At 42.5% G+C, this 26,464-nt stretch overlaps 2 protein-coding genes and 1 long non-coding RNA gene across 22 annotated transcripts in view; 1 reads left to right on the top strand and 2 right to left on the bottom strand.

The window, feature by feature from the left end:
* The window catches only part of FNBP1 (formin binding protein 1), a 96,518-nt gene extending 89,697 nt beyond the window's left edge, over positions 1 to 6,821 (bottom strand). For 9 of the 16 annotated variants that reach the window (XM_065695583.1, XM_065695590.1, XM_065695578.1 and 6 more), the window contains exon 1: positions 6,522 to 6,820. In XM_065695583.1, coding sequence (XP_065551655.1) covers positions 6,522 to 6,545 — 24 coding nt within the window. In that variant the 5' untranslated portion in view covers positions 6,546 to 6,820. Of the gene's footprint in view, positions 1 to 6,521 lie in introns of all 16 variants that reach the window. The other 7 variants (XM_065695579.1, XM_065695586.1, XM_065695577.1 and 4 more) reach the window with 2 other exon arrangements.
* Positions 6,822 to 7,438: 617 nt separating this feature from the next.
* On the bottom strand, positions 7,439 to 12,119 carry LOC136022394 (uncharacterized). Of its 4 annotated transcripts, XR_010616151.1 has the most exons (5): positions 11,945 to 12,119; positions 11,212 to 11,272; positions 10,902 to 11,093; positions 8,262 to 8,325; positions 7,439 to 7,668 (listed from the first exon to the last, which is right to left on the bottom strand). It is a non-coding gene; the product is annotated as an uncharacterized LOC136022394 (long non-coding RNA). The 4 variants fall into 4 exon arrangements; XR_010616152.1 differs by lacking the exon at positions 7,439 to 7,668 and having other exon boundaries at positions 7,681 to 8,325; positions 11,838 to 12,119; XR_010616150.1 differs by lacking the exon at positions 7,439 to 7,668 and having other exon boundaries at positions 7,681 to 8,394.
* GPR107 (G protein-coupled receptor 107) overlaps positions 11,886 to 26,464 on the top strand; it is a 39,428-nt gene continuing 24,849 nt past the window's right edge. Inside the window, exons 1-12 of one of the 2 annotated variants that reach the window (XM_065695595.1) lie at positions 11,886 to 12,281; positions 17,333 to 17,458; positions 18,054 to 18,104; positions 18,341 to 18,429; positions 19,102 to 19,268; positions 20,252 to 20,286; positions 20,490 to 20,546; positions 21,364 to 21,474; positions 22,974 to 23,107; positions 24,074 to 24,149; positions 25,086 to 25,159; positions 25,713 to 25,830. In XM_065695595.1, coding sequence (XP_065551667.1) covers positions 12,171 to 12,281; positions 17,333 to 17,458; positions 18,054 to 18,104; positions 18,341 to 18,429; positions 19,102 to 19,268; positions 20,252 to 20,286; positions 20,490 to 20,546; positions 21,364 to 21,474; positions 22,974 to 23,107; positions 24,074 to 24,149; positions 25,086 to 25,159; positions 25,713 to 25,830 — 1,149 coding nt within the window. In that variant the 5' untranslated portion in view covers positions 11,886 to 12,170. Of the gene's footprint in view, positions 12,287 to 17,332; positions 17,459 to 18,053; positions 18,105 to 18,340; positions 18,430 to 19,101; positions 19,269 to 20,251; positions 20,287 to 20,489; positions 20,547 to 21,363; positions 21,475 to 22,973; positions 23,108 to 24,073; positions 24,150 to 25,085; positions 25,160 to 25,712; positions 25,831 to 26,464 lie in introns of both variants that reach the window. The other variant, XM_065695596.1, reaches the window with a different exon arrangement.

The following is a 26,464-nucleotide window of genomic DNA, read 5'->3' as shown; positions in this document are numbered from 1 at the left end:
GATACAAAGCCATCATGTGAAAGTTCCAAAGGGATCCCTAGATCATCCCTACCCCGCCTGCTCAAGAAGACAAAAACCACTGGATCCTGTTTATCCATACGATTACTTTTTTGCCTATTCTGCATTTTAGAGCCAAAGCCACTGATTGAAAAGAAGGACAAAAATATGCCAAAAAATATTGAAAAGAAGGACTGCAATATGCCAAGAGACAATTGCTGGTTTTCCTCCCAGCAATTTAATCAGCTTCTTGTTTTAACAAAAAGAAAGTGAAAAGCAGAGTTTCTAGGGGTAGGAGGAAGAGAAACTTCATATGAAATGCATACAATTATACTGAAGGGGGAAGTTATTTTAGCATATTTATACGAACACCAAGGAAACTCAACCAAGCAGTGGATTTTGATGGCTGGACTGGACTCAATGTATAACCCATCTCAGAGGCATTATTTCAAACAGGATGAAAGTGAATCTCCAAGAATTCATTAGCAGGTTACTTGTCCAGCAGTCAACAAAGGCAATAATGTAAAGCATGTTATTAAGTTACACTGCAGCAGTGGCTCCTGCTCTTCATGTGGAGCATGGCTTTTGAAATTCTACTTTCAAAGACTGTTTCACAACATGAGTAACACTAATGAGCTGCAGAGAGTCCAGAAAAACATCGTCTCATGTTTGACTGCCTTCCCATATGGTTCAAGAAAGCAGGGGATCTGGAGCAGCCACAACACAAATGGGAAGAGTCTGGGACTGAAATGAGAAGAAAAATAATTCTGAAGTCTTGACTCACACTGAAAGACCATAAATCCCCCAATTCTTTATGAATAGGTGAGAAACACAAGAATAGGTAGGTGACAATATTGAAGAAAACCTCTTTCTTAAAGCAAACCAGAACTGTAAATGAAATTACTCGGGCATTCATACACAAAAGACCCAGCAACTCCTTCAGGAGGCAGAAAGGAGTCTTTCTACTCCTAGTGCCTGGAAGTACCAAGGGGTGTACACAGGGACCTCACACATAACCCCATTCTCCTACCAACCAGCTCCTGTGAGCAGCAGGGGACCCCCCCCCAATACATCACCTTAAAGTTTAAAGATCATCTACTTTTAAGCTAATGAAAAGGATTGTGACAGCACTAATTTTAAAGCACAGATACTTACAGCTTCAGCAGCCTGAAATGCCATCCTGTTCTGGGCAAACACAGAGGTGTGTGCTCCAGAATTAAGATACTGCGCAATGATTCAGCTTCTAGAAACCATTTCTCACTCGGTGATCTGCATATACAAGCTGACCACTTAAAACAGTGAGTGATCCACTGTGAAATGTCAAACAACTTTGGTACCTCAAAACTACCAAAATAACTATGCAGAATGCTTCGCTAATGAAAAGTGTATTTTGCTTTGAAATGACCATCTCCAGCATCCAGCAGTCTGTATGCAACCTGTGCTAACAGCCTTAGAATAGCCAAGCCAATATTGTAAATATGATGCTTTTATTCCTGACCTCAGCTTTTTTTCCTCATTTTCTGCCTCTCTCTGTGTTTGTTTTTAGGGTGCCTTACTCAAGGAGTATATTTTTGTGGGTGAAATTCCACCCTCTTGGAAATACAGTTTTAACATGTTACTAAATAGAAACCAAGATACCACTAAATACAAAGGGAAGGAGGTCGGGGGGGGGGTCATCTCTATGAGTTGTCTGAATGATTGCAACAATTTACACCTAATTAACAAGAACATACACTTTTCAGAAGAGCATTTGCCCTCACTACAGAGCAAGATTTTCTAAGATACAAACAATTCATCCAACCCACATTTAAAGGTCAGGCCCATTGCCTTATATAATGGAAACTCTCAACTCATAATCAGAGTGAACTTGTGATTTAAGCATGCAAGACAACACCTCAATCTGTGTCCTGGTCCCACCAGAAACGAGCTCCTTTTCCTCTCAAAAAGTAGGAGGTGTGAGAATGGGATGTGTGGGATGACACACAGATTTCTACTGTATGCAATCAACTATGCTGGTGCATACAATAAAACTAAATGTTGGCTTGAAAAAAGAATCAATACATCAAACCTGGATCCAGCACTGCAGATCCTCTCATAAGGAACAAGCCAACAAGAACAGAACATTCCTTTAAGATCACATTTGATCACTGTGTCCAAGTAATACTAAGTAATGCCACGAAGGTCAAGATCACCTATGTACTCCAGACAGTTTCCAAATGTGAGTCATTGCTACATACAACACCCATACATTACAAATACCAGTGAAGAGCAATACTGCATTCAGACAGATTTAAGAAATGCAAGGTTAGAGCTGTTTAAACACAAATTCTGCTGATGAAATAGAGACAAGTACTGAAAGAGGAAACGATTCATCAGCCAGACAGCAAGTGGGGCCTTCCAGTTCTCAGAGTTGTACCTATGCTTCATCTTCTAACAATGAGGATGTAGTTAATAAAACATGATATACAGGAATTCCACTTAGTTTAATACTGTGAATTAAGAAATTACTACCACTGAATATAATTTTCTAAACAATACAAAGTTTAATGGCAATTCACACTTGTAAGTGGAATGAACTTTATATGGCTGCCCAGGGGGGTTGTGGAGTCTCCTACACTGGAGATATTCAAGGCCCGCCTGGACAAGTTCCTGTGTGATGTACTGTAGGTTACCCTGCTCTTGCAGGGGGGTTGGACTAGATGATCTTTTTAGGTCCCTTCCAACCCTTGGGATTCTGTGATTCTGTGATTCTATGGCAAAAAAACACCTGTATCTGCAAATTGTGGTTTTTATACTAACATATACTGCAACACTACAAACAAAAGGTGCGGTCCCCAAAGCATCACCTACGTGAGGACTTGGCCAACAGAGTCCCTTGCACAAGGGCATCAAAATAAGCCCTTTGCAAATCCAGAATATTCACCTTACAGTTTGAAAGGACAGTGACAGCTTCAGCAGCCACCCAGCTCTTCACAAAGGTCAAAGAATATTTGATTTAATCATCCTCCTCCTCCACCTTTATTTTAAGCCTCACCAAATGTGGAAAGAACCCCAACACCAAACCCACAGCATCTGCACCTCTGAAACATTCATCACAGAAAGATGAGTCTTCCCACATTTAATCACTTTACCACTTGCACTTGCTGTATGGCAGTGTTCCGAAGAGCCAGTTTTTCCTGGACCACTTAACCACAAATTTACACATAGCTCCCCCAAACTACACACTGTACCAAAACTCATCGTCAAGAAAGATCATTCCCTTCAATGTACCAACCATGCAGCCACAGACTTTTTCCACTCAAAAGAAAAGGACTGCGGTTAGTTTTAGCTCAGTTTGCCATGTAATTCCTACCACTTGATTTGAGGGCTTCTTACCACACAAGAGGACACTGGTGGGAAGTGTAGCACATTTCCTAGCTAAAGCACCCTTCAGAATAGCTCTGTGTGCCATGCTCTATGTCCTTCCCCATTACCCGACAGAGGAAAAGAGTGAAAGAGATCTGAGCATGCTTTTACAGCCTGTTGTCCCCAAGACATATTTAACTCAAGGCACAAGTCAGGTCTGTACAGTGGTACACAACCTTCACTTACCACATACATTAGCCAAGTATTTAGAAAACAATACCAATTCCAGGAATCAGACATAAAATAACTATCTACAATACTCTCCTACCTGCTGGCCCTTAACGATACTCGTGAACTGGGGTGAAAAACAACATGACTGTACTTAGTCTCTCGCCCACCGATTCTTCCTCCAGCTCCTGAATGTTTCACAAGTGTAAGGGACAGCAAGACTTCTGCAGGGGTTGGGGAGCATGACAAACTGCACAGCTCAGCCACTGCCACCCTGTACAGTGTGCTTACACAAAGGAAACCCATCGACAGTTACAAAAGACCTTAAGGTTTTGCTCTGTAACACTAGATTGCTTGGATGCCCCAGATGATCTCATTGTCCTGAGCATTTAGTACAGGATATAAATGCAGCATTAGTACCTCTAATAATTCTGCTGGTTATGGGTCCATTTACAGTCACAGTGCCAAGCTCAAGATGAAACTCAGGTCTAGATTTGAGCGAAATATCAGTAGGAACTCTGCAATAGGATTTGCAAGCCAGAGGCACAGAATCCACGGAATTTCACAGCACAAGGCTAAAAGTCTGTCTTGGGAGTAACTTGCATGTTGCCAAAGGGATTTTACTGCTTCTGAAGTATGAGGCTTTCTGCAACCAGCTTTTTTTTTTTTTTTTCCAAGATGAACAGAAATTCTACATAAATCCATGCACATTAACATTCTACATGCTGTAAAGAGCAAGCTCAATTTTACTTCTCCTTTGCTAAGTTTAAAGGGGTGAATCATGAATACTCATCCAGTCTGGTAGATCAGCACATCAGAGACACGGGGTGCAAGTCAAGCCTAATCAAATTTCTTAACTACTGTTGGAAACACACTTGTTACTGCTGCAACTTTCACCCATCTAATGGTTCCATTAAATTATATACCAGTCACATCACATAGGCAGCTGATGACACCACGTGTTCCTAAACACCCATCCCATGACTACCTGAAACAACTAATAAGCTTAAAGTAAATGGAAATGTAATTTTGCTTAAAAAGCATCCCATGATCAACAAGAGGAAATGGCACATATTAAATATAGGATACTTCTGTGCTTTCCTTCCCCAGTGAACTGGAGAATATGAGGATAAAAAAATCACTGTTCTGGCCTAAGTACCCAGTGCACTGGACACTTCTTAAAGTCCTACACTGAAGACATCAAAAATAATACTGGTGAACACAATTTCACCCACAAAACGTTCAGGGGGAAGAAAATGTCACAAAAACAGTTTGCATTGTTACCGAAGACGAATGTAAGATTGCACACACACCTGCAAATATTTTAAGAAACAGAACTACTTATAAACACTACTCTACTACTGCTGTTTTGTGCAGAAACACCTTAGTATCACTTGCTCGCTTTTAAGAATGAAACATAACCAGGTCCATCTGGAGAATTCAGTTTATTTTCCTATGTCAAACTTGTTATACTGACTCACGCTTTAATTCCACCCAAACTATTTTATCTCCCCTCCAAAGCACCCTAAATGCCAACAAAAGAAGGAAAACTGCAGATTTTCCAAGGAAGATGCCCATGCAGCAGAGCTGTTTATATACTGATGATTCAATATAGCATCACTACAGTATTTCATCAGTATGTATCACCTTTCTTACCCTGGAGTATCCAAACATACCGCAATAACCTCTCTCAGTAAGCATTCGCTCCCTGATTTACTCTCTAGTTTGAACCAGATCTAGCTGTAACATGACTACAATGTCACAGCAAAAGGGGATGCTTGAACTGCCTGCCAGCAACGCAGCCAGAAAGGGCAACAATTAGCACATCTAAAATAACCATTTCTACACAGAGGCAGTTTAAAAGCTCAGATACATTGACATCTTAACTCGCACTGGTGATGAACCACAGACGGATGAGCACAGAAGCAAAATCCTGCAGTGCTTTGCAATCCAGATGACCCTCTTGCTACTCATTCTTGACTTCTCCACTCAAAAGCCTATTACGCTTTCCTCTTCACCTCCTTTCCGTGCAAATTTTGCCCAAAGATTTTTAATGTCCCACCATTAAATTAACAACCGCTTGCAGAGGCTCCTGACCACTATGCAACCCCTCACTAACAGGTTTTGCTCCACCATCATGCTACCAAACATGGCTGCATCACGTCCTCTTTGTGACTGAATATGTGTATCTCTTCTGCTTCCAAGACTTCTTTCATTTGCCTACCCTTAATTCTCTCAGATTAGCAAAGGACCATTCCAAATGCCATTATCCACTTTTAACAGCTTGGCATTTCACAGCAACGTTTCACCGTAAACCAAACGCATTTAAGACTTCCCAGGTTCACTTCAGAACCAACCTAAGGGCTTTATACACCGAATCCCTCCCCACCATTAAAACGTACTTATTCACACGCAACAGAAAACTCTTCTAACAGAAACCTCCGTCCTCCAAGCGCGGGGAGAAACCCCTTCACAACAGCCAGAGGAAACGTTATCATCTGGCTTTTCCTCCCTGCACCTCCCTCTCCTGAAATCGGACCCCCTTGGATATAAATCCACCTCAGAGCCTCTCCTCCAGCTACATACAAAACCCACCCCAGGCTTTGCTCTGAAAGCCTCCCTCCGCTTTCGAGCCGCGATCGCTTTTTGCGCCGTGGAGCTCTCCTAATACACATTTCACTCCAGAAAACAAACCCAAGCCCTCAGGCTCCGCTGGGATTTCCCCACAGAGGCTGCACGCAAAGCTTTTGGAAGGGGGAGACCCCCTGAGGAAAGCGGCCCCGGCCGGACCCCTCCTTCCCCCGGGGTGCCCCTCACAGCGGAGCCCGCAGCCCCGCCCGGCCCCCGGCCCCGCACCGGCTCCTCCGCACGAACCGTTATGACACGGGGCGCGCGCGGCGCTCCGCGGTAACCGCCGCAACGGCCGTCCCGCTCCCGTCTCGTTCACTCACCCACAGCTCCGTGCCCCAGCTCATGGCTCCGCCGCGCCGCCGAGGGCCGGCGCTGAGGGGCGGGCGGGGGACTCTCGGGGTCTGTTCGTGCCCTGGTTGAGGCTTCCCTTCCCTGTGCCCCCCCCCGGGGGCTGGAGGGCCGAGCCCCAGCGGGATGAAGAGCGGAGCGGGCCGGGCGCTGCTCACGGCCGCTGCTCACCGCCGCTCCCGCCTCATCGCGCCGCAAAATGGCCCGAGCGGCGCCGCGCTGTGAGGCGGCGGCGGAGCGGGGCGGGGGGGAAGGCGATTGACAGCTCTGGCGCACTGCGCAGGCGCGGCCTGAGGCGCGGGGTGGGGGCCCGAGGCCGGCACGGCGCAGGCGCGGCCTCCGGGCGGTCAGCGCTGTCCCGGTGCTCGCTCGGGCCTTGCCCCGGTTGCCCCCGCTGTCCCCGCACGGGCAGGCAGCTCTGCGCTCCGAAGGGGGCCGGCGGCCGGAGGTGGGTGCTCCCTGCCCTCAGGGCAGCTCTGGCGGAGGGCTCCGCCCGGGCCGCCCTCAGGTGTGGGTTCCCAATTCCTCCTTGAGCCAGGTGGGGCTTTATTAAAGCGGATGTTCCTGTTATGACCATTTGGGAGGGGAGAGCCACCCTTCAAACTGATTGCAAGGGCTGAGTTGAACTCAGCTCCCCAAATATACACACCCCAAAATACCCCAAATCCAGGAATGTTAACTCCACCATCTGTCACCAACACGGTGAGCAAGCAGAAAAATAGCCGTGTTACCTGCTCTTGCATAAATACGGGTTATTGTAGGAATTATGCGGGTCTTGCAGAAAATGGCTCATTCCCTTGCCAGAGAAACAAGATTTGGTTTATGCTCATCCTTCTCTATAACAGAATTGGAGCTGTTACTTCAGCTGATCTTAAATTTCTGTCTTTTCAGCTACGAGAGATGTAAAAATAGCTTTAGATGGGTATTTTATGTTGCTGCATCTGTTCATTAAATACTTCAGGGAAAGGAAAGTTAAGGATGTTTATTCATCTGAGCAAAAACTGCTTATACAGGGTGGGGATCCTTCTGATGGCAAAAGATAACATTTGAGGAGCTGCTATAAGGACCATTAACCCCTCTAGATTAATGCACTTCTTTCACTGAGGCTTGGCTATTACCCTACATAAGAAAGGACAAGAATAAAATAACTTATTAAGTAATTCCAACATTTATAAACAACAATGAAGACAAGTGTTATGTTAATAACAGAACTGCATGTATTTTTAACCTGACTCAACCGATTTGAACCCGAGTAGAATGCTGCTCTTCACATGGCCGCCTTTGAAGAGAGACGGGGAACAGGCAACGCTTTTGTTCATCATTAGAAGTTATTACTTTTAAGAGCAGACTTCATAACAACTAAGGGACAACGCCGTTCAACTCATTTCAGAGTGCTCCTTCCTGCTGCTAACAACACATTTAAATGTCTGAGCCTGCCACACTGCCTAAAGCACAACCACAATGTTCCAAGGAATAGTGCGTGGCTTTTGGAGAAGGGGCACCTAAAGCCCCCTATCCTCAGAGCCCCGTCCACCCAGAACACGTTGCAAAGCCAGACAACACAGTTACGTCATGACTTTAGAGCTTAATCCATAACTACTTGAGTAAAAAGAACGTAGAGACCAAACAGAAAGCAGTGCTAGTATCATCCGAGGTAAATTCGCTGTGGAATTTCCTTTTGCACAAAGAGCTGGGAGGGGAACAAGGCAAACCTGTTACACCAGCACGGGCAGGGAAACCTGTCCACACCAGAAGACAGAACTGCTTCACCAGTTCCTGAAAGATAAAGGCCAGAAATGCAGGTTCTGTGTTGTGATGGCTCGTTACTATCAGTCATGCCAAAACCTAGGAAAAGTTAAGGAAACTGCCAGATTAGCTGCTAAGTGATTCGGAACGTATCAAAAGAATATAAAATTCGTGGGAACAGAGGTTCAAGACAAACACTAAATAAAATTAATTTCAGATATTTCCAGAATGGGACTTTTTCCTATTTTGGCTATTATTTAGCTTGAAACTCTCCTAGATAAGAACTGACACATTATTGCTTTCAGTTGTACAGTGCCCAAAACAGTGTGGCCTGCACTTGGTTGGTCCCTAATTACTAATGTCATTAACAGCAATGGGAACATTAAAATTCCTTTTATGCTGAAGTAGATGCTGGAAAGCTTGGGAGGTCCCAGCCTGAAACAAATAATTCAAAACAACACTTAAAAATTACATTATCTGGCACTTCTTTACTTAATCTGCACAGTCCAAACCTGACCAACAGAGAAGCTGCTGGGAGTTTTCTCTCAGCCACACCGAGGCCAAGACCACGTAGATCTGTTATCCAGATATGGGCTTATTCCTGCAAATACTCTGTTTATCTCTCCTGTTGTTATGATTCAGAACACTCCCAGAGGTAGAGCCTAAGCCTACGTAGAAGCAATTCCCTTTTTAGAAGGCCAGGACTTTGTTTAGGAAACCCCAACCCCACCTGAAAACAGCCAGATTAGCTGCTAAATGAATCAGAACATACTTGGAAAAGATAAATTTAATCCCTAAATTACAATTCTGTCTAAACCCTTTTCTCTGGGTTTACTCATGCAAAGCAGGAGAACTCAAAACTTCCAGAGAACATACAAGCATTTCTAACTTCTAGATAGAACAGGAAGAGGACCTACCTTCCCCCCTGGAGTTATCACCCTCACAGCTGCTTCCTTTTTAACTTTATAATTCTACCCAGATCATCCATGTCCAAGACAAGGAACACAGATACTGCTTATAACCTCTCCTACACTGGGACAGAAACAGCCCCAGGAAAGGAAGAGGACACACCTTTCCCTATAGCCATGGCCATCACAGCTGTTTCCTTTCCACTGTTAAAATACTACACAGATCATTCAAGTACACAGCAGGAGGCCTTGGTTCTCTTTAAATGCCTTATCAGGGCCCAGAGAGGGCTAATTAAGGCCTGATTAAGACCTCCTAATAGCCCTGGCCAGTCTCAGTTGTGGCCTTCACCCACACTATCTGCCCATGGACCAAGAAACCCATTTAAGCTTTGGTCTGAAAGCTCAGTCTCTGCTTGAGTGATGCTGTGGGGGTACTAGTCTCTGGTTCAGCCCCAGGTAGGCTGTGCCTTAGTTATAGGTTCTTCTGGTATGGAGCTTAGCTCATATTTGATCTTGTTTCAGCTCTATAGGCCTGTCTAACTATGGCTACCCTATATGTCAGATGTTGTTGCCATCACCTGAACTGCAGATTGACTTTTTATCCTAGCCTTGGTTCTGTGTTGTTGCTCTAAGCCTGCCTGATGATCTGGACTCTTAGCTGCTCTCAGCTACTATTGCTGGGCCTGCTCCCCTCACCTTGCTTGGTGGTATTGGACCCTGAATGGTGAGACTCCTACCCTGTTGTCTGTATTAGTATGCTCATCTCCCAACTCCGTCCCCCTCAGGGAACATCCAGCCCTTTCTACTCCATGGCATGGTTATACCACAGCTCATGGAATAACAAACTGATGCTTGATCTGCTTTGCCCTGTACTGAGGCAAACCTGTAGATTATACCTACGCCAGAGTTTTTCTGACACTGCCAGTGTCTTCCCTCCAATCTCAATGGTTGCCCATGATACACTTGGAGGAAAAAAAGAAAATAAATCTGTGAAGGGTTCTAATTAGATGTTTGGGTACAACAAAGGAGTAAAGAGAAAAAAATATGTCTAGCTGCAGCTGAGAATAACTGTATGTGCTAGGAACAGCACATGTAGAACTGGGTGAATCTTGTCTGGAAGCTACAATGAAATATATCAATGTAATGATGAGTGTTGGTGTTATAGCATATTCATTACAGAAAGCAGACAGTTTACATATTGATAGAGGTGTAAGTTTAAGTACAGACATTCTTTTAACATACAAAATGCACAGCCAAAGAATGCAAGCATGTTATAATTCCTGGTTTTGAAATCATTTAGTCTAGGTAAGTGGTGAACTTGCTATGATATCCCAATAGTTGGTAGAGTTACATTGAAAAACAGAAATTTTCAGACCTTGTGGCATAAAAATCCCTGATTGCTCTCAAGAAGCATCTTCAGACTGCTGGAGGCTTTTCAGCTGAACCAATCCCCATAGTTACAGGGGAAAGCCTCATGTTATCAAGTAAAAGTGGGGTACTTAGTGGAACAAGGTGTGAAAGGAAACCTGTGCTGCAGCTGTTTGTTGGGAGCCCAAAGTCTCCAGGTTTCCAAGCCGGTCCGTGCACAGGAATTATAATAATTAGAACATAAAAAAATATTAATTTAAATAAAATATCTGGACTAACGTCACCTTTTCTGAATAAATTATCTGATGATTAGTTATGCAGGCTTCTTACCGTCTGGGTGATGCAGCTACGTGCACTACAAGGCTTGATGCTGACAGGACATCTAGCGGCATGCAGCAGTTACTGCTCAGAGTCCTACTAGAAAACTGGTAAGATTTCATATTTTTCATGCTTCCAGGTATTTTCTGGTACGAGTCAAGGTTTCTTTAACTGATGGTGGCATTTCTGTGCTTATTTTATTACCTAAGAGTATTAAAAAGGGGAAAAAAAAAAAAAGACGGGATATTCTACATAATCTTGCTAATTAGTCAAGACTACTGATTTTAATCTGTATTTTCACCATCACTTGCACCTTACTCACCTGGTTCAATCCAGTTATTTGGCTCTAGGTGAAGCAACTTGCACAGCTGTTACTCCATACACTGAAAGGGAAAATCAGAATGTTTGAGTTCCAAGAGCTGGCAGCACAGCTGCCCCACTGTAGAATTGCACTGGTTGTATTGACAGTTTCCCATTGCATAGTCTGTCAGGGCAGTTTAGCAATCTGTTAGCTTCAAAAAACGTTTTAACTTGCTGCTATTCATGTTCACGGTGCTTCTTGTGTTGCACAAGTCACAGAAGACAGGCCCAATCTGCTTGTCATTTCGTTTTTAAGTAGGATTTGAGCTATCTGTTCCAAATAAATAGCAGCAAAGCTCCTTCTGTAAGGAAGCAGAAATCCCTTTGCTTTCTTACGTATTTTTTGATGATGTTTGCAATTAATATTTAAAACCCAGCTTTAAACAGAAAGGTTTTCAGTTGTTTGGACTATCTGATGCTTGGGACACCTGCTATCACCACAGGTCCCAGCAAGCAGCTGTAACCTCTTAAGCGACGCACTTCTGAGCCGGAATCAAGAACCCTAACCCCTCCGTGAGCTGTGCTGCACGACTGAGGGGGGAAGAACTCCAGCTTTCGCCTGGGGACAGCGCAGCGCTGTCTCCTTACCCTAAACCTTGCTGAGCACCGCCACCAAGGCTGCTCGAGGGGGCTTCTTTTTGGCCGGTGACCCCTTGTGGGAGCAGCGAGGAGGGAGCCCACCACAGGCCTCGCACCCTGGGAGGCGGCCTCCGGGCGGGGAACGTGCGGCAGAGCCCAGATGGGCCCTCGGGAGGAGAGGAAAGCGCTGGGGAGCCTCAGAGCGCCGGTAGCGGGGCACGACCCCCGGTGAAGACGCCGGTCCCCGGTGCCCGCGGTGAGGGGCAGCTCCGCCCCGGTCACGTGCCGCGCTCCGTGACCCCGGAAGTGGTGCGGGAAGAGGATGCTGATGCTGGACTAAACATGGCGGCCCGCGGAGCTGGGGCCGCGCTGTGGCGGGTGGTGGCCGTGCTGGGGCTGTTGCTGCTCTGGGCGGGCTCAGCCGGTGCCCGCGTCCATCATCTCACCCTCAAAGTAAGGTCTGCGCCGCACCCGGCCCCGCTGCCTCGGCCCCCGGCTGCGCTGGCCTACCCGCCGGGGCGCCTGAGGGGAGCGGTAGGGCCTGGCTCTTTCCGCCTCCCGCGGGCCGGGGCTCTCCGTCACCCCCCTACAGCTTCGTCCCGCTGCCTTCCCTTGCTCATCTTCGCTGCTCTCTGGGCTTTCCCCTGCACTCCGGCCTGCTGCGCCCCTCTGTGTTCTGCTTTCCCTGTTATTATCCCTTCTCCCCGCATCCCTTTAGCTCTCATCTTGCTTTTTGGGGCCTCCTTTTTCTTAGTCATACGGAAAATGTGCGAAGAGACATCAGAACTGTAGCGGGTTGAAGGTGGAAACGCTTCTCACCCTGTTGGAAGTGAGGCAGAAAGCTGTGTGTGATAAGAGAGGGCTGAACATGAGCTGAAGAGGATTTGGGGTTGCTTTTGCTTTTAATCTGTGTGCTGCAGTAGTCTTTCTGCTTTGCTCACTGGTCTCTCGACTGTAAAAGGCTGGGGGGGATGTTGTTGTTCCAGATGTAGCTTCTTTGCACTAATGAGACGATCAGTAGAGGTAGAAGAAAATACTGATGCTGACAACTCCCTGTTTTGGTCTGATAGACTTATGGTTGTACTTTGAAAGAGTGTTGTGTCATTCTGTGACAGTACCCGAGAAAAACTACTTATTCAGGGTTGTGGTGGGAAGTGGCGCAGGTTGTGGTGAAGATCTGCAGCTCGAGTGCTGCTGTTTGTTGTGCTTTAAATGAAAAGTTGTGCGGTTGGGGTGTGACAGGATCTGTGCATTTGGGGTGGTGCTTTTTAAGGACGTAAGTATAGCGTGCGAAGTGCTCTGTAAATCTTCAGAATGAGGTTGTTAATTTTGTTCTTATTGTCAACATCACACAATGTTTTGCCCATGGAAATCTTGGAAGACGTTAATAAAGTGTGTGTGACTAGGAGCAGCGTTACTGTGTTCTTGCAGCAGCGTAGGGAGAGTGCCGAATGCTTGCATGACCTCCCCTTCAGCTTTGGGATACAGTGAGTGCATGGGGCATGCTCATAACTTATTTATAGGGAATTTTCCAGATTAATAGCTGTCTAATGTGCAGCCACGTTAATATTGTTGTGCTTCAGGAAAAGTGAACTGCTCCCTGAAGCAATAGGTTAGGAGGTTTGTGCTGGTTACACTATTGAGGATTTTGTGACCAACTGTTGAGTGCTGGAAAAATTTCTCCTGGTATGATACTTTTCCTTTACATAGAAAACTTTCAAACTGGTCTCAAGCAAATGTTCTTAGCAGCAAACATCACAGCTTCAAGTCCTGATTAGGGTGTCTCTTAATTGCCTCTATTAATTACTAAACTGTGTTTGCTGATTTTTATGATTGGAGTACGGTTTTAGTTCTGTGGGTGTTTTGTGTGAGTTGCATCATTGACCTACGGAGCACTGTAGAAAGCAGAAGTGTAAATGTGAGCTTTATTGTTAGAGCACTGGCTCTCCCTTTCTGCTCCATGCAGTGCTTTATGGCATTTCTGTAAACATCAGACTCCAGCAACTGCACCCTTTCACAATGAAACCTCCCTTCTAGTGTTCTTGCCATTGGCTCCTTGCTTGTAAATGTGCCTTGACACTGTGCCAAGCCAAAGGCCACAGCTTTGTGCAAGTGTTTGTTATTAGGTTTCCTCAAACAAGCTGTTACTGCTTCAGTTAGAATAGCCTCATTCTTGCATCTTTGTAATTAGTGTGCTAAGGTGAAGCTTTTTTTGTCGTCAGAAAAGCAAGCTGCGATCTGAGCAGTTCCCTGTTCTGAAAATAACTTTCATCTTTATGAAAGCATCCAAAAGGATTTATTTCTCTCGAGTAATAAAAGCTATTTGTTTGAATCTTGCTGTTAGACTAACGTTGCCAAAGGAGACTCTCTTAGTAGCAGTTATCAGCTTCATTAAATATGTTTAAAAAGCAAACACTGCAAAAACTGAAGTTATAGGAGACTGTTGGAAACAATTTTCAGCGGCTTTCAGAGGTAGCTGGGAGTTGGAACATTTCTCTTCACCAAAAATAAGGTTTTTGTTGTCTTAATAGTCAAATGCATAATATTGAAGCCTTACATTTTGCATAATGCAATGGCAAACTGTTTTGGAGAATGAGGAAGTTGATCTAAACAAGCTCTTTGTGAGGCACTCAGTTAAGTTGAATGCTAGGGAATAGCCCAATATAGGGTTTCAAGAGGAATCATTCAACTGACAGTGCTGTGTGGCAGCTGTGCTGTTAGTCTGGTGAGTTATCTTGTCAAATAACTGACTTCCAAAGGAAAGTGAGATCTCTCCTGTTTTATGATACTGTCAAGATTGCAGTTTTAATAATAATTTTATTATTTGGAAGATGATCTTTTTCAGCAGTTTGTTGTAAATACTGGTGGCCTTTTAATGTTGGAAGGTCACAGGCTTCAAATGGCAAAGTTTAAAAATACCTTTCTCAGTACTTTTTTCTGTGTTTCTTACACAAATACAAGCCTTGCTGTTAGTCTCACACAAGTAATTCAGTTCCTTCCATGTAAGGGCAGGCATTCTCTGATGAAACTTTCACTGTACTGATAGTGTGATCCCAATTAGGCTCTGAATAAAACATTAAAGGGTATTTTTCTGCCTGTCCTGGGCTACCAGAATAAGCAGGATCTTGGTTACCGTTTTCCTGTAATCTCAGTCAAATGTTGTGGGATTGATACTTACCCTAAAGGAGTGGAAAAAGTGGAGAAGACTTTTATGCAACTAAGCTGAGAACTTACTTTATTGGTTTGACTGTAACCTGTTAGTGATGAGTCCCTGCTCATCCCTTCTCAAAGGGGCAGGCTTAACCTTTAAATATATCCTTCATAAATTAATATAACATGTATGTTAACAGCTCAGATGCTTAAGTGTTCACAGCTTTGTAAATTTACAACTGAATGTTCTGAAGTCAGCAGTTGAGTGATCATGATGTACTGTAAGTTACCCTGCTCTTGCAGGGGGGTTGGACTAGATGATCTTTTTAGGTCCCTTCCAACCCTTGGGATTCTGTGATTCTGTGATAAATGAAAGCCGGATTCTTCCAACCTGGTAAACCTCTGGTAAGAACTGAGACAGCCATTAGTAAACCAGTATCTTTAGGCTGTTGGTATGTGGAGCAGTAGGTGCTCCTGGAGAGCATGGTGTTGCTTGGTGGCAAGTGGTGACTATGTGTGGGATCATGTAAAGCTCCAGGATTTGTGAACTAAATCTGTCAACTCTAAGCTCTCAAAGCTGAACTAAAACCAGGGAGGAATGTCTGTGTGTTGTATATTAATTATATTTTGTTGGTTGGAGAATATTAGTAAACTGGCAGTGTAAATAAACTGAAATTGAGCTGAGCAGCTTTTGCACATACTTTGAACAAAGCAGCTGCCTCTGGTCGTATTCACGAGGTGCAAAGCACTTTGTGCCTGGATGACACTGTATTCCCAGCTCATATTCCTCTCTACTCACCCAGAGAAATGCTTCTCTGTCCAGATATGTTTAAATACATGTGATATGCTATGTGAAGAGCTGTATTAATCTTCTGTTCAGACGGAGAAATTATATTGAAAGTGGTGTTAAAGGAACCAGATGGGCTCTTTTTTCAAGCACATTAAGTGACCTAGAACCTGAAGACAGCACAGCTATAATACTCTATAATACTCTATTAAATAAAGCATCTGCTATGAGCCATGTGTCATCAACTTTTTTTTTCCCTCTCCTAAGCATTAAGGGAACCATCTGGTTATTTGCCAGGTTAACTTGATTCTATTAGGGTGATCTTATTGCAGCTAGCTTACAGGTTAGCTGTGGCAGGATTAGTGTCCTGCTGTTACAGTGAGTGATATTTGTGTGTCAGGAGTGTTTTAAGCAGAGATGTCAAAATAGATACTGAGGTGAAGGAACAGAGAACTTACTACACTTCTACAGTTCTTAGTTCAGTCTTGCAGTACCTTGTCCAGAACATTTGTTTGCCTTTAGCAGCTGCCTTCTCTCCTTAGGGAGTTCTGCAATCTGTTTATATTTTCCTAGAAGAAACAGTTTTCTTGTTGCTAGTGACAATCTGTAAAACAGCATTAAATCACATGTTAAACTTCTTAATACTTTTGGTTCTATTTCTGCTTTTCTTCTAATTATTGATCCAATAGGTTTGAGGACCAAATGCTTACCTATTTATTGATTTATGGATGCAAAGCAACAGGGGTGTGACCTTTTGTCATCTGATGTGGCAACTGTGTGTAATGTTTACTGCTTATGTGAGGTCCTTCATGACCTCTTTCTTTAAAAAAAGTGCTCATTGGACTTGAACCTTCATCAGCTGACAAGGCATGGAAAGGGATCAATTTCTACATTTCTTTGCCAGACTGAGAGGAAGTAAACGCATGTGTCTAGTTTTCAGTGTTTGTCCTACTTGCAAGATGCAAGACCTTGCTAAAAATCATTTAGAGGAATGGGGCTACATTAGAAGTTTTCTAATCTGTACTACACACAGAGCTTTCTAGTGTGTTAGGTGTTTGTCCAAACACTGACCCTGCCTAATGTAGAAGATCTTTTTGGATAACAGTACACTGGTACTTGTTTATCACGTGAGCAAAACCCAGCTCTCAGTTACCATAATCACTAATTCCTGTGCAGTCTGTTGCAATGGCAGTAGTTAGCATTCAAACAGCAGTTGATAGTCATCTTAATTTGTCTATAGTCTGTCTTTTTCCTACCAGTATTTTGTTTAATCAGTGATGCCTGACTTTTAATCTCTTCCAGACCTTTTTTTCTTGTATATTTCTCAGCAGTGTAGCCAGTAATTAGCAAAGATATGTTTAAAGTTCTTGCTGTTCAGATTATTGGAAGAGTTGGTTGACTCCAGTGAAATAATCAGTTATATTCAAAGGTATTCTAAAGAAATTTACTCTTGGTATGATCAGATAGATGTTCTGCACTTAAGTAAGTGTCAGTCTCTCTTGTCCTGCTTCCTCCTTGCTGCTGCAGATGACTATGTGAATTGTAAACTTACTTTCCTTTCTTACAGGATGATGTGAGGCAGAAAGTGCACCTGAATACCTTTGGTTTCTTCAAGAATGGCTTCATGAAAGTCAATGTCAGCAACCTTTCATTGAAGCCACCTGTGAGCTCTGATGACAAGGACAGTTTATCAGTAAGTTACTCTGAGTTCAATGACTGTCTTAAGCTTCCTGTGAAATTGCCCTTGCACTGGATGCATTGTTTGAGGTGTCAGATCCTAACTGGTGACAGTAGTGTCAGTGTTACTGCTGACAGTAACTGTCTCATCTTTAGATGACTCTTGCATTATATGTTATATAGCACATTGTATTTTAATAGAGACACTGAAATGCTAAGGTAGAAGATAGACCTGTGTTCTTACTCTTTGGCACAGTTCAGCCTCTTTCTTTCTGAAAACAATAAATGTTCTGTTCAATCAGAAACACCTGGAAAAACACTGTTATAAGTTAAAAGTCTCAGGAGCAGAAGGTACTTTAGGTGAGTTCAGAATATTAGTTGTACGCTAATATTTTATTCTTAGTGGATATAGATAAAGCAGCAAGTTTATTATAGCTGAATATTTTTATTTCTGCCTAATTAGATAATGAGAAAAATACCTGGATTCTGCCTTAAATGTAGGTTAATTTATTTAGAGAGCAGAATCTTTGACTCTGTGGTGATTTGGCTTCTAATACTACAGGAATGTGAGCTGGTTTTAATTTGACAGATTCTTCTCACTTGTCTCGTAGGTGGGGTTCAGTTTGGATCGAACCAGGAATGATGGGTTCTCCACTTACCTGGTAAGAAATGTGAATTTGCTTTTCTAAGATGGGGACATCCCATAGCTAATCTTACTCCAGGAATGGCTAGAAGAAATAAAAGGGAGAGGCTTTAGGCATGGGCATCTTGTTAAAGATAATTCAGTTTTACAACTTGCTGGGCCAAGAATAGTTTTCCCTACATGGAGTGAGGGGAAACATGTCCCATTTCTTATGAACGGGAGTGCACTTCAAAGGTGTTTTCCTTCTATTACCAGGATGAAGAAGTGGATTATTGTATCTTGAACAAGAAACCAGATCAAGATGTCTCTGTTGTACTCTTACTTCTGGACTTCAAAACTGAAGTGTGAGTAAATAGTGTACTCTACGCTTTAAAATTATTTATTCAGTTCAAGCCAGTGCAACACTTGTGAAATTTCCTTAAAGGCTTGGAAAGCTGCTGTGCATGTAGTTATTTTTTAGTGGGTTACATGAGAGTTAAGGGGAGGTGAAAGTGAAAGAAAAAAATCTGCAGTATAAAATGGTCCAAGAACTCTTGGAGGATAGGGGACATAGGCAGAAGGTTCATACCTAAATTGTGCTTAAGGCATAAACTTGAAGTCTTGGGTCACTTTTTCAGCTCTTGCACTGGATATACCATTTTGTTGCTTGTCTTGAATTAATCTTGAATTTTATGGAAATACCTTTGAGGCTGTGTTGCTTTCTTTTGCAAGAACAGCTGTAACTGTGTGGAAACATAATGTCTAGTGAGACTCTGGTTACCAAAACTGGATAAGCTTATTTTTGTTCAGCTGCTCTTGTATTTGATGTAAAGATAGAGTGTGACTTTTCCCACAGTGATCAGTTCAATGCCCGGCTGCTGTAAGTCATGATCTGGTGCTTGTCTGTTCTCTGTGGTAAAAAAACCAAACAAGTTGATTTTCCTTTATTTGGTATATGTAGGCTATGACAGCCTCTTTATGAATGTTGATTTATTTTCATTTTGAATAAAACCTCTTTGTTTTACTTATTTGTTTAGTGTGAAAGTACAGTTCTCTGCAGAAGCTGCTTCTTTGCTACCTAAAATTTCATTCATGTCTGAGGAAAATGCTACTGTGTTAAGCACCAAGCTGCTGAAAACTTCTGAACAGAGCAGTGATTCTGATAAAAGTCCTTCAAAGACCAACCCAAATACAGACAGCAAAGGTAGGCCTGCTAAACCTGACCTATGTGTGCTGTCACTGAGAGTTCCTGGTTGATGTGGATCCAGCAGTGTGTTGTGGTCACATTTTTGGGGTTGGGACTGCTGAGCAGCCTGATCTGAAGTAGCCTGAGTCTGTCTTGGCCCATTGTATTCACAAGCTTTTTAATATTGTTAAAACATTTGCACAGTTCTAACACGTCAAGAGCTAAAGCTTGGTGGCACTGAAGATGATTGATCTGATGGCTCTAGTTTTGCTTTCTCTTGCATTAAAAAGTGTAGCATGCATGTTGACAGTGCGCTGAGGTACAGGAGGCAAAAGCAAAACTGAAGTCTTGAACTTTAGCTTCCCAGTAGAATGGGATGACCTTATGTTTGAAAAGCTTCTCACAGGAGTGGAGTGAAACTGAACTTGACATGCTGCTCTTTTGAAGTTTCCTGTCAGTATAAGTTTCTCAAGTTCGGAACAGAGATTGACTTGGCAAAGGTCACCTGTGCTTTTGGATTTTCTTTGATTGCTTTTTTTACTGGGGCTTTACTCAGTAGAGAGCTGAGAACTTTTTCCTTCCCCAGGGCTAATTGTAACTTCAGTGTGTTTGTCAGGCCATTTATTAATGTCTAGATTAAGATTAGTCAATGAGATTAGCAGTACTCAGTCATAACATTAAAAGTCATAGCTGTAGCCTGCATCTGTTCCTGGATCACTGTAATTGGAGGGGTTGGAAATATTTCTTGGGTAGGCTCTTGTAGAAGGTTTAATAGTAGAGAAGCTGATTGTAGCATTTGAAGATGCATTCAGTACGAATACTAGTTGGGGGAACTCCTGGGAGAGTTTAAGGAGAGACTGGAAAAGAATCTCTGTTAATGATTATCTAGGAAACTGACACGCAGGCAGCTGTTAGAAAGATTTGAGTAAGGTATTTGCAATGTGTAAATGGATGTCTAAATGCAAACACTCTAAATGTACTATTAATACTTTTATCTCTAGATAGCAAGTCCAAACGAAGTACATCATCCTCCCAGGTAAGAAACTATCTGCTGTTCTCTTTCAGAAAGAACCTTAGGGATTATTCCAGCATAAGCATAGCCAGAATGTGGAGAGTATTATATTTTTCTTAGCCTCCCTCCACTGTAAATACACAGAATGCAGTTTTGATTGTCTGGATGATGAAGCCAAATGTGGTAGACAGCTGCGTAAATCTGAAAGTCTTTTCTCCTTTTCCCAGAGCATAATAGAACAAGAACATCCTGTTCACAATGACAGAGGAACTTTTTCATTTCAGGTAGGGTGTCTGTCAGTGTCTGGTCTTAATGTGTGCTCTTTCACTGTATTACTGTGTGAAAAGTAGAAGTCTGTCAGAGGTGCCTCTGTTAGCTCAGGAAGTTTTTCAGTGGACGCTTGTTAAGAATAAATGCTGGAAATCTCTTTCTTCGTAAGATGTGGAAGCTGTTTTGAACTGCCTTTGGGATGATGCAGTTCTAAATGTCTCAGTCCGTGAGCCTTGGCATATTGAAGTTTACTGTGGTACAACTATTGCATACAGATTGCTAACAACAACTAGCTGTGGCCTGACTGATGACTCACTTCAGGGGAAGATAATCTGTATGAAACCAGATTAACACTTTGTTTCAGCAGACTGGTTCACTGATGATGGTTACTGTAAAACAAACTCATTTTAAATCTGTAATGTGACACAAATCTCATTGGCATAGCTATCACAATTTGTACAATTGAGGGAAGAACAGAATAGCTGCTCCAGGGCAAACATGATCAAAACTTTGTGCTTCATCATATGATATATGATTTGATATGATACTTCTTGGTATCTTTTCTTTTCAGTGAACTAAGTTAAATACTGCTACCTAAAGGTCTTTGATAAAGATCTTGGATTACCAGAGTGTATAATCATAGATAGGTGCAATGATTTTGCATCTGGAATTCTGTCAATATGCTGGTATCCTCAAACCAGTACACTTGCTGAAAGGAACAAGTGACCCTCAGTGACAGACATTTTTCATGCTTCAGCAGAGATGGCTTCTTACCAGGGCAGCCCTGTTATGAATGAAAAGAATGCTAACTTTCCTTTTCCTCATTTCCAGTTCTTTTTTAACATCAGCTCTGATAACCAAGAAGGTCTCTACAGCCTCTATTTCCATAAGTGTGTTGGCAAGGAAGGGCCAGCCAATGATCAGCAGCTATTTAGTCTTGATGTGAGTATAGTTTCTAAAGGATAGTTAACTCGTTCACTTAGACTGAAACATGTAGCTTTCAATTCTGGCTTGTATATCCATGAGTATACAACACATGAGTGCATATATGGGGTGGGGAGTGATTCAGGGTTGTGCATTTAATCTCTGTAGTTGCATTTCTGAAGGAAGCAACTACAATAAGAAGCATTGAAATACTGGTTTAGCAGAAATGTCTGGAAGTCTGAAGAGTGCGTGTGGGCTGTGTTCTGTCTACACAGTTGTGACTGGATGCTGTAATGAGATGGAAGCTAAACCAGCTGTTTGTGTTTTGCTATGCTCAAAAAATGCACTTATTTTCTTGACACAATTGCAGATGTTAAGGCTGTAGCTGCAGCCTAAATTGTTGGTATTTGTGAATTCAGTGTTTCTGACTTTTCTGGCCTAATTACAGATGTGTTTTGCAGTGCTAGAAGTGCATCTTAAAGACAAACGTCTGATCCCTTTTAAGCATTCGGGGGTTCGGTCCTATGTTCTTTTGAACCAGAGTGCATTATCACAGCTCAGGCTTTCCCTTTTTTCTCTTTCCTGTTCTGACACTGGTATGTAGTGAGCCATTATGTAATGAATCCCCTAATTGACCAAGGTAACTCTCAGCCAAATCAGCCTCTGAACTCCTTTTTACATGGGTGTGCTGATACTGCTGCAAGGAGAAAACAAAGAAACATGTTGGTGATAACACTTAGCAGCCCTCACCTAGCTCAGACTAGGCTACATTAAATCTGCTTCTGAAGTTTTATGTTCTGAAGACCAGTTCTTTTTAATTGCTGTTTGCTGCTTTGACCTGCTGAAGAAATTGGAAAGGAAAGAAAACCTGGATAACTAACCTGCTTGGTTGTATTTATTGGTGCAGGACAGTTTCAGTACTGCAAACTAGCCCTGATGCATAATTTTAGTGAAGTCCTAGCACATACAACCAAGCTGTTTTAGGGCATAAATAGGATGTTAAATAAAGCTTCTGTTTTCTCACAAGGTAATAGGCTTGTAGAAGGGTGCTTCCTTTCTCTTGCGAGGTGAAGAAATCCACTGTAGTAAACTTAAGGGTGGGGTTTTCAGCTGTGTATGACTCTCCACACCTAAAATCAGGACTGTGCAAAACATCCTGGTTATTTATGCAAGATTTTTTAGTTACTGTTTGAGTCAAAGATGGGCAAACACTGACATTTGGTATAGAGAACAAGTATTCTTTGGGAAAATTACTTTGCCTTTCTGAATGATGTTGTATAACAAAAGCACTGGAAGGAGCCTCTGTCCTTTTCTGGAAATTATCATTGTGGGTGTGATTTTACAAAATATTTTGAGATTCTTCAGGATAGAGAGTTGCTTTAAGAGTCTTATAACAGTCACTGCTTTAGAAAAGCTGATTTGAAATGAGTGAATTTGATGGTGAACTGTAATTGTTAACTCCGTGCTTTAACAAAATGTGTCTTCAACTGTACATATAACACACTTTTAATATTCAGATAGAAATTACGGAAAAGAATCCTGAAAGCTACCTCTCAGCAGGTGAGATCCCACTGCCGAAGCTTTACATTTCCATGGCTCTCTTCTTTTTCCTGTCTGGGACTGTATGGATCCACATACTTCGTAAGCGCAGGTAAGTAGACTGCTTCAATGTGAGTGAATGTATAGGCCTACCTTCTTTGATTTTTTTAGGGGGCGTTTATTCCTCATATAATGCCTTATTCACAGTCAGATTTCATCACTTAAACCTGCAAATTTGGCTCAATATTGTCTGCGTAACACATACGGCTCATATTGAAAACGACTGCTTGCATCAGTATCATGGTTGCAGACCATTGTTATGAAGTTATCAAGTATTGTGTGAAGAAATTCATATATTGTAGCAGCAAATAAACAGGAAACTTCCTGTAGCTGGTGACAAAAGGAAAACACTATTTGAAAACAAATAACAAGAAAAACTTGATCAGGGGGTTCTTTGTATGGGTAATGGCAGCTCATGGCAGTAGAGGGCCATAAACATTTTGGTTCTAGTTGAAAGTGGTAGGAGTTCCTAATTGAAAACCATGCTGCTTCATAGTTAAAACATAGCAACAGAAGCCAGGAGCACCTGTGATTCCATTTTGGTTTTTCTTCTGACATAGTCTGAAGTTCACTGGGTGGCAGGATTACTTGGCAGCCTGGGGTTCACTTGGTGATCAGATTATTTGGTAGTTTGAAGGTCAGTTCGTGATGATGATTTGGTGAGTCTGGAGTTCAGCTGGTGGTGTAGAGTCTTGGGGGGAAGTGATATGCGTTTGAATTATGTTTAGCAAGTTTTCAAACAGTTATGGTCTATATAGGCAAGATGTTCCTATGAATTGCTATTTTTAAATAACCCAAGTATTAAAAATAGAGCTGCAGAACATGTAGTTGAAATGTTGTTCAGAATGTTGCAAAACTTGGACTGCAGCATCAGGGGGAATCCTTTTACACTAATAGTCAGCTCAGCCTGGGAATTACTCTTTGATATTTATAGGTTTTAAAGAAATACTCTTGGGAACTGGAATTATTACTGCTGGCTTCTAATTGCTGCTCTTCCTTCTTTTTTTTTTCTCCCCAGAAATGATGTCTTTAAGATTCACTGGCTGATGGCAGCCCTCCCTTTCACGAAATCTCTGTCCTTAGTCTTTCATGCAGTATGTATAATGTCTCTGCCTTCAGTTACTCAGCAAGGAAATAGAAACATGGAATCCAGGGCATGCTGTCAGGGAAATCTGCTTTGTGGTGGGGGAAGAATGGGAGGGAGAGAAGTGTCTTTCATATCGAAGCATTGGAACTCAGCTGCAGCTGTTTGGTTAATTCAGTTTTCATCGACAGATTCTGTCTTTAAATACAATTGAGATCGTGGCCTTAAGTGATGAAGCAGCAAGCATGCATGAGGGTTCCATGAGTTCCAGGAATTCTAATGTTTTGGCCATCTGAGGCTGGCCTGAAAGCTTGAGCTGTGGTGTTTTAGCTACATGGCTTGCTATAAATGTTAATAAGTAGAATGAATGTTTGTAGAATTCAAGGGCACTACTTTAGATGAAATATTTATGGGGTACTGTAACAGACATAATGCTGTAAGCCTTAACACTTTCAATATGTAAAAGTCTCTATTGGATTGTGTTCACTTTGCCTTTCCACTGGAAAGGTCTCATAAACAAAGGTAATGGCAAGCCTTTCATCCTTCAGTGACTGTGCCAGCCATGATAACCGCTCCAAACATTTTTGGAGTCTAATGAACTGAATCTGATTTCCCATGAAAATGAAGCTAGAAAGCCTCTAGTCACCCAGTGCAACTGAAGTTGAACAATGAATGAATAAATAGGTTAAAAATGCAGTTGTTTATAGCTAAGTGTGGGAGGTGTGTGGGAAGGAAATAGATTGTATAAGATATATCCACTAACACTTGGAAAATTACCTCATTATTGCTAAACAAAACTAGAACAAGTTAGGAGGAAGAGCTGAGTTTGCACACACTGTTTGGCAAATAAAACTTGAGGTGGCTGTCAAGCAGACCTATTTTATAGACATGGATGGGGTACTGATGAGCAGCCTGTAAAGTAAGACACTGTATTTTCTGCTTCCAGATCGACTATCACTACATTTCTTCTCAGGGATTTCCTATTGAAGGCTGGGCTGTTGTTTATTACATCACTCACCTGTGAGTATTAGCAGATTGTGGTGGATTCAAACAATGGAATTGAATTCCCCATGGGGCTGCCACCTCCTGAGCAAACTGGAAAATTGCTGATTTTTTGGTACTATGGTCTGAATGACAAGACAACAGTCAGCCTTGTGTGAAGGGGAAAGCTCTGCTTACAAAGGGCAGCTGCAGAGAATTGGCACTTATGTTGGTGGAGGAGTAAAAGGATAAGAAATGCTTTTCTTTGTTCATAGCAGTATTCAAGTACCTAATTTGCTCTTAGTGTGAATGGTAAGAGGGTACAGCTGCAAGTGTGTTCTCTTGTTCAGGGTGGTGAATGGATGACTCCCCCAGGAAAAGATGGTGTATATTGACAGTTGTGAATGGAGCGTAATGCTGCTGTGATACACAGTTGTAAGCAAATACATCTGCTTCACTGTTGTAGGACAAGCACTTGCCAAAATTATGCAAGGCATTTATTTGGGCTTGTGGCTTTACTGACTGTAGAAGAGAACCTGGGCAGAAGAGGAAGTGGGATCAAGTCTTACTGCAGTATCTGTTTCTCTTTCAGACTGAAGGGTGCTCTTCTGTTCATCACTATTGCTCTGATAGGCACAGGCTGGGCTTTCATTAAACACATCCTGTCAGATAAAGACAAAAAAATCTTCATGATTGTCATCCCACTTCAGGTGAGAACTGAGCTGTGTCAGTACTTCCTACCTTGTGGGAGAGCTGCTCCTGTAAGCTATATAAGGCTGTGAATCCTTTCCCAAGTACCACATAGTTACTGCATTTGTAAGCTTATTGGTTACAATAAAGTTGAGCTGGGATTTCCTGGGCCCTAAGTTACACTTTTCTCCCTTTGAGTATAAGATAATGGTGATCAAATAGTGTCAGCAAATGAGCAACTAGCTATGGAGTAGGTTTATTCATGCTGGTGCAGAACTTGGGCTGCAGAACAGTACTAAACTACTAAGCAGAGATAATAAATGAAAGTTGTCACTTTGACATGTTTGCTGAATGGGCTTAAGAAATAAAGAAGGTAGGGGGAAAACAGGGACTTGTAGGCTTGCTGGGTCTAGGGAAACCTTTCCAGCATGCTTAAAGTGATCAATGCTTGTCTCCTGCTCCAGGAACTGAAGTACATAGCGGGGGCAGCACTTCTATTTCTTGTTGTAGGTAGAACAGCTTTTCTGCCTTTCCAGATGGGGTCCCTTACCCAGCTGCAAAACAAGAAATAGATTTACTATTTTGAGGCTCTTAGAGCTCAGCTGTGAAGCTCAAACATGGTCAGTGTCCAGTTTTAATTATTGGTTTAATTGA

Source organism: Lathamus discolor, chromosome 15 (genome assembly GCF_037157495.1).
Source record: "Lathamus discolor isolate bLatDis1 chromosome 15, bLatDis1.hap1, whole genome shotgun sequence".
In the NCBI taxonomy this organism is placed as follows: Eukaryota; Metazoa; Chordata; class Aves; order Psittaciformes; family Psittacidae; genus Lathamus; species Lathamus discolor.
Note: the sequence above shows the minus strand (reverse complement) of the source record. Positions and strands in the feature narration are given on the sequence as shown.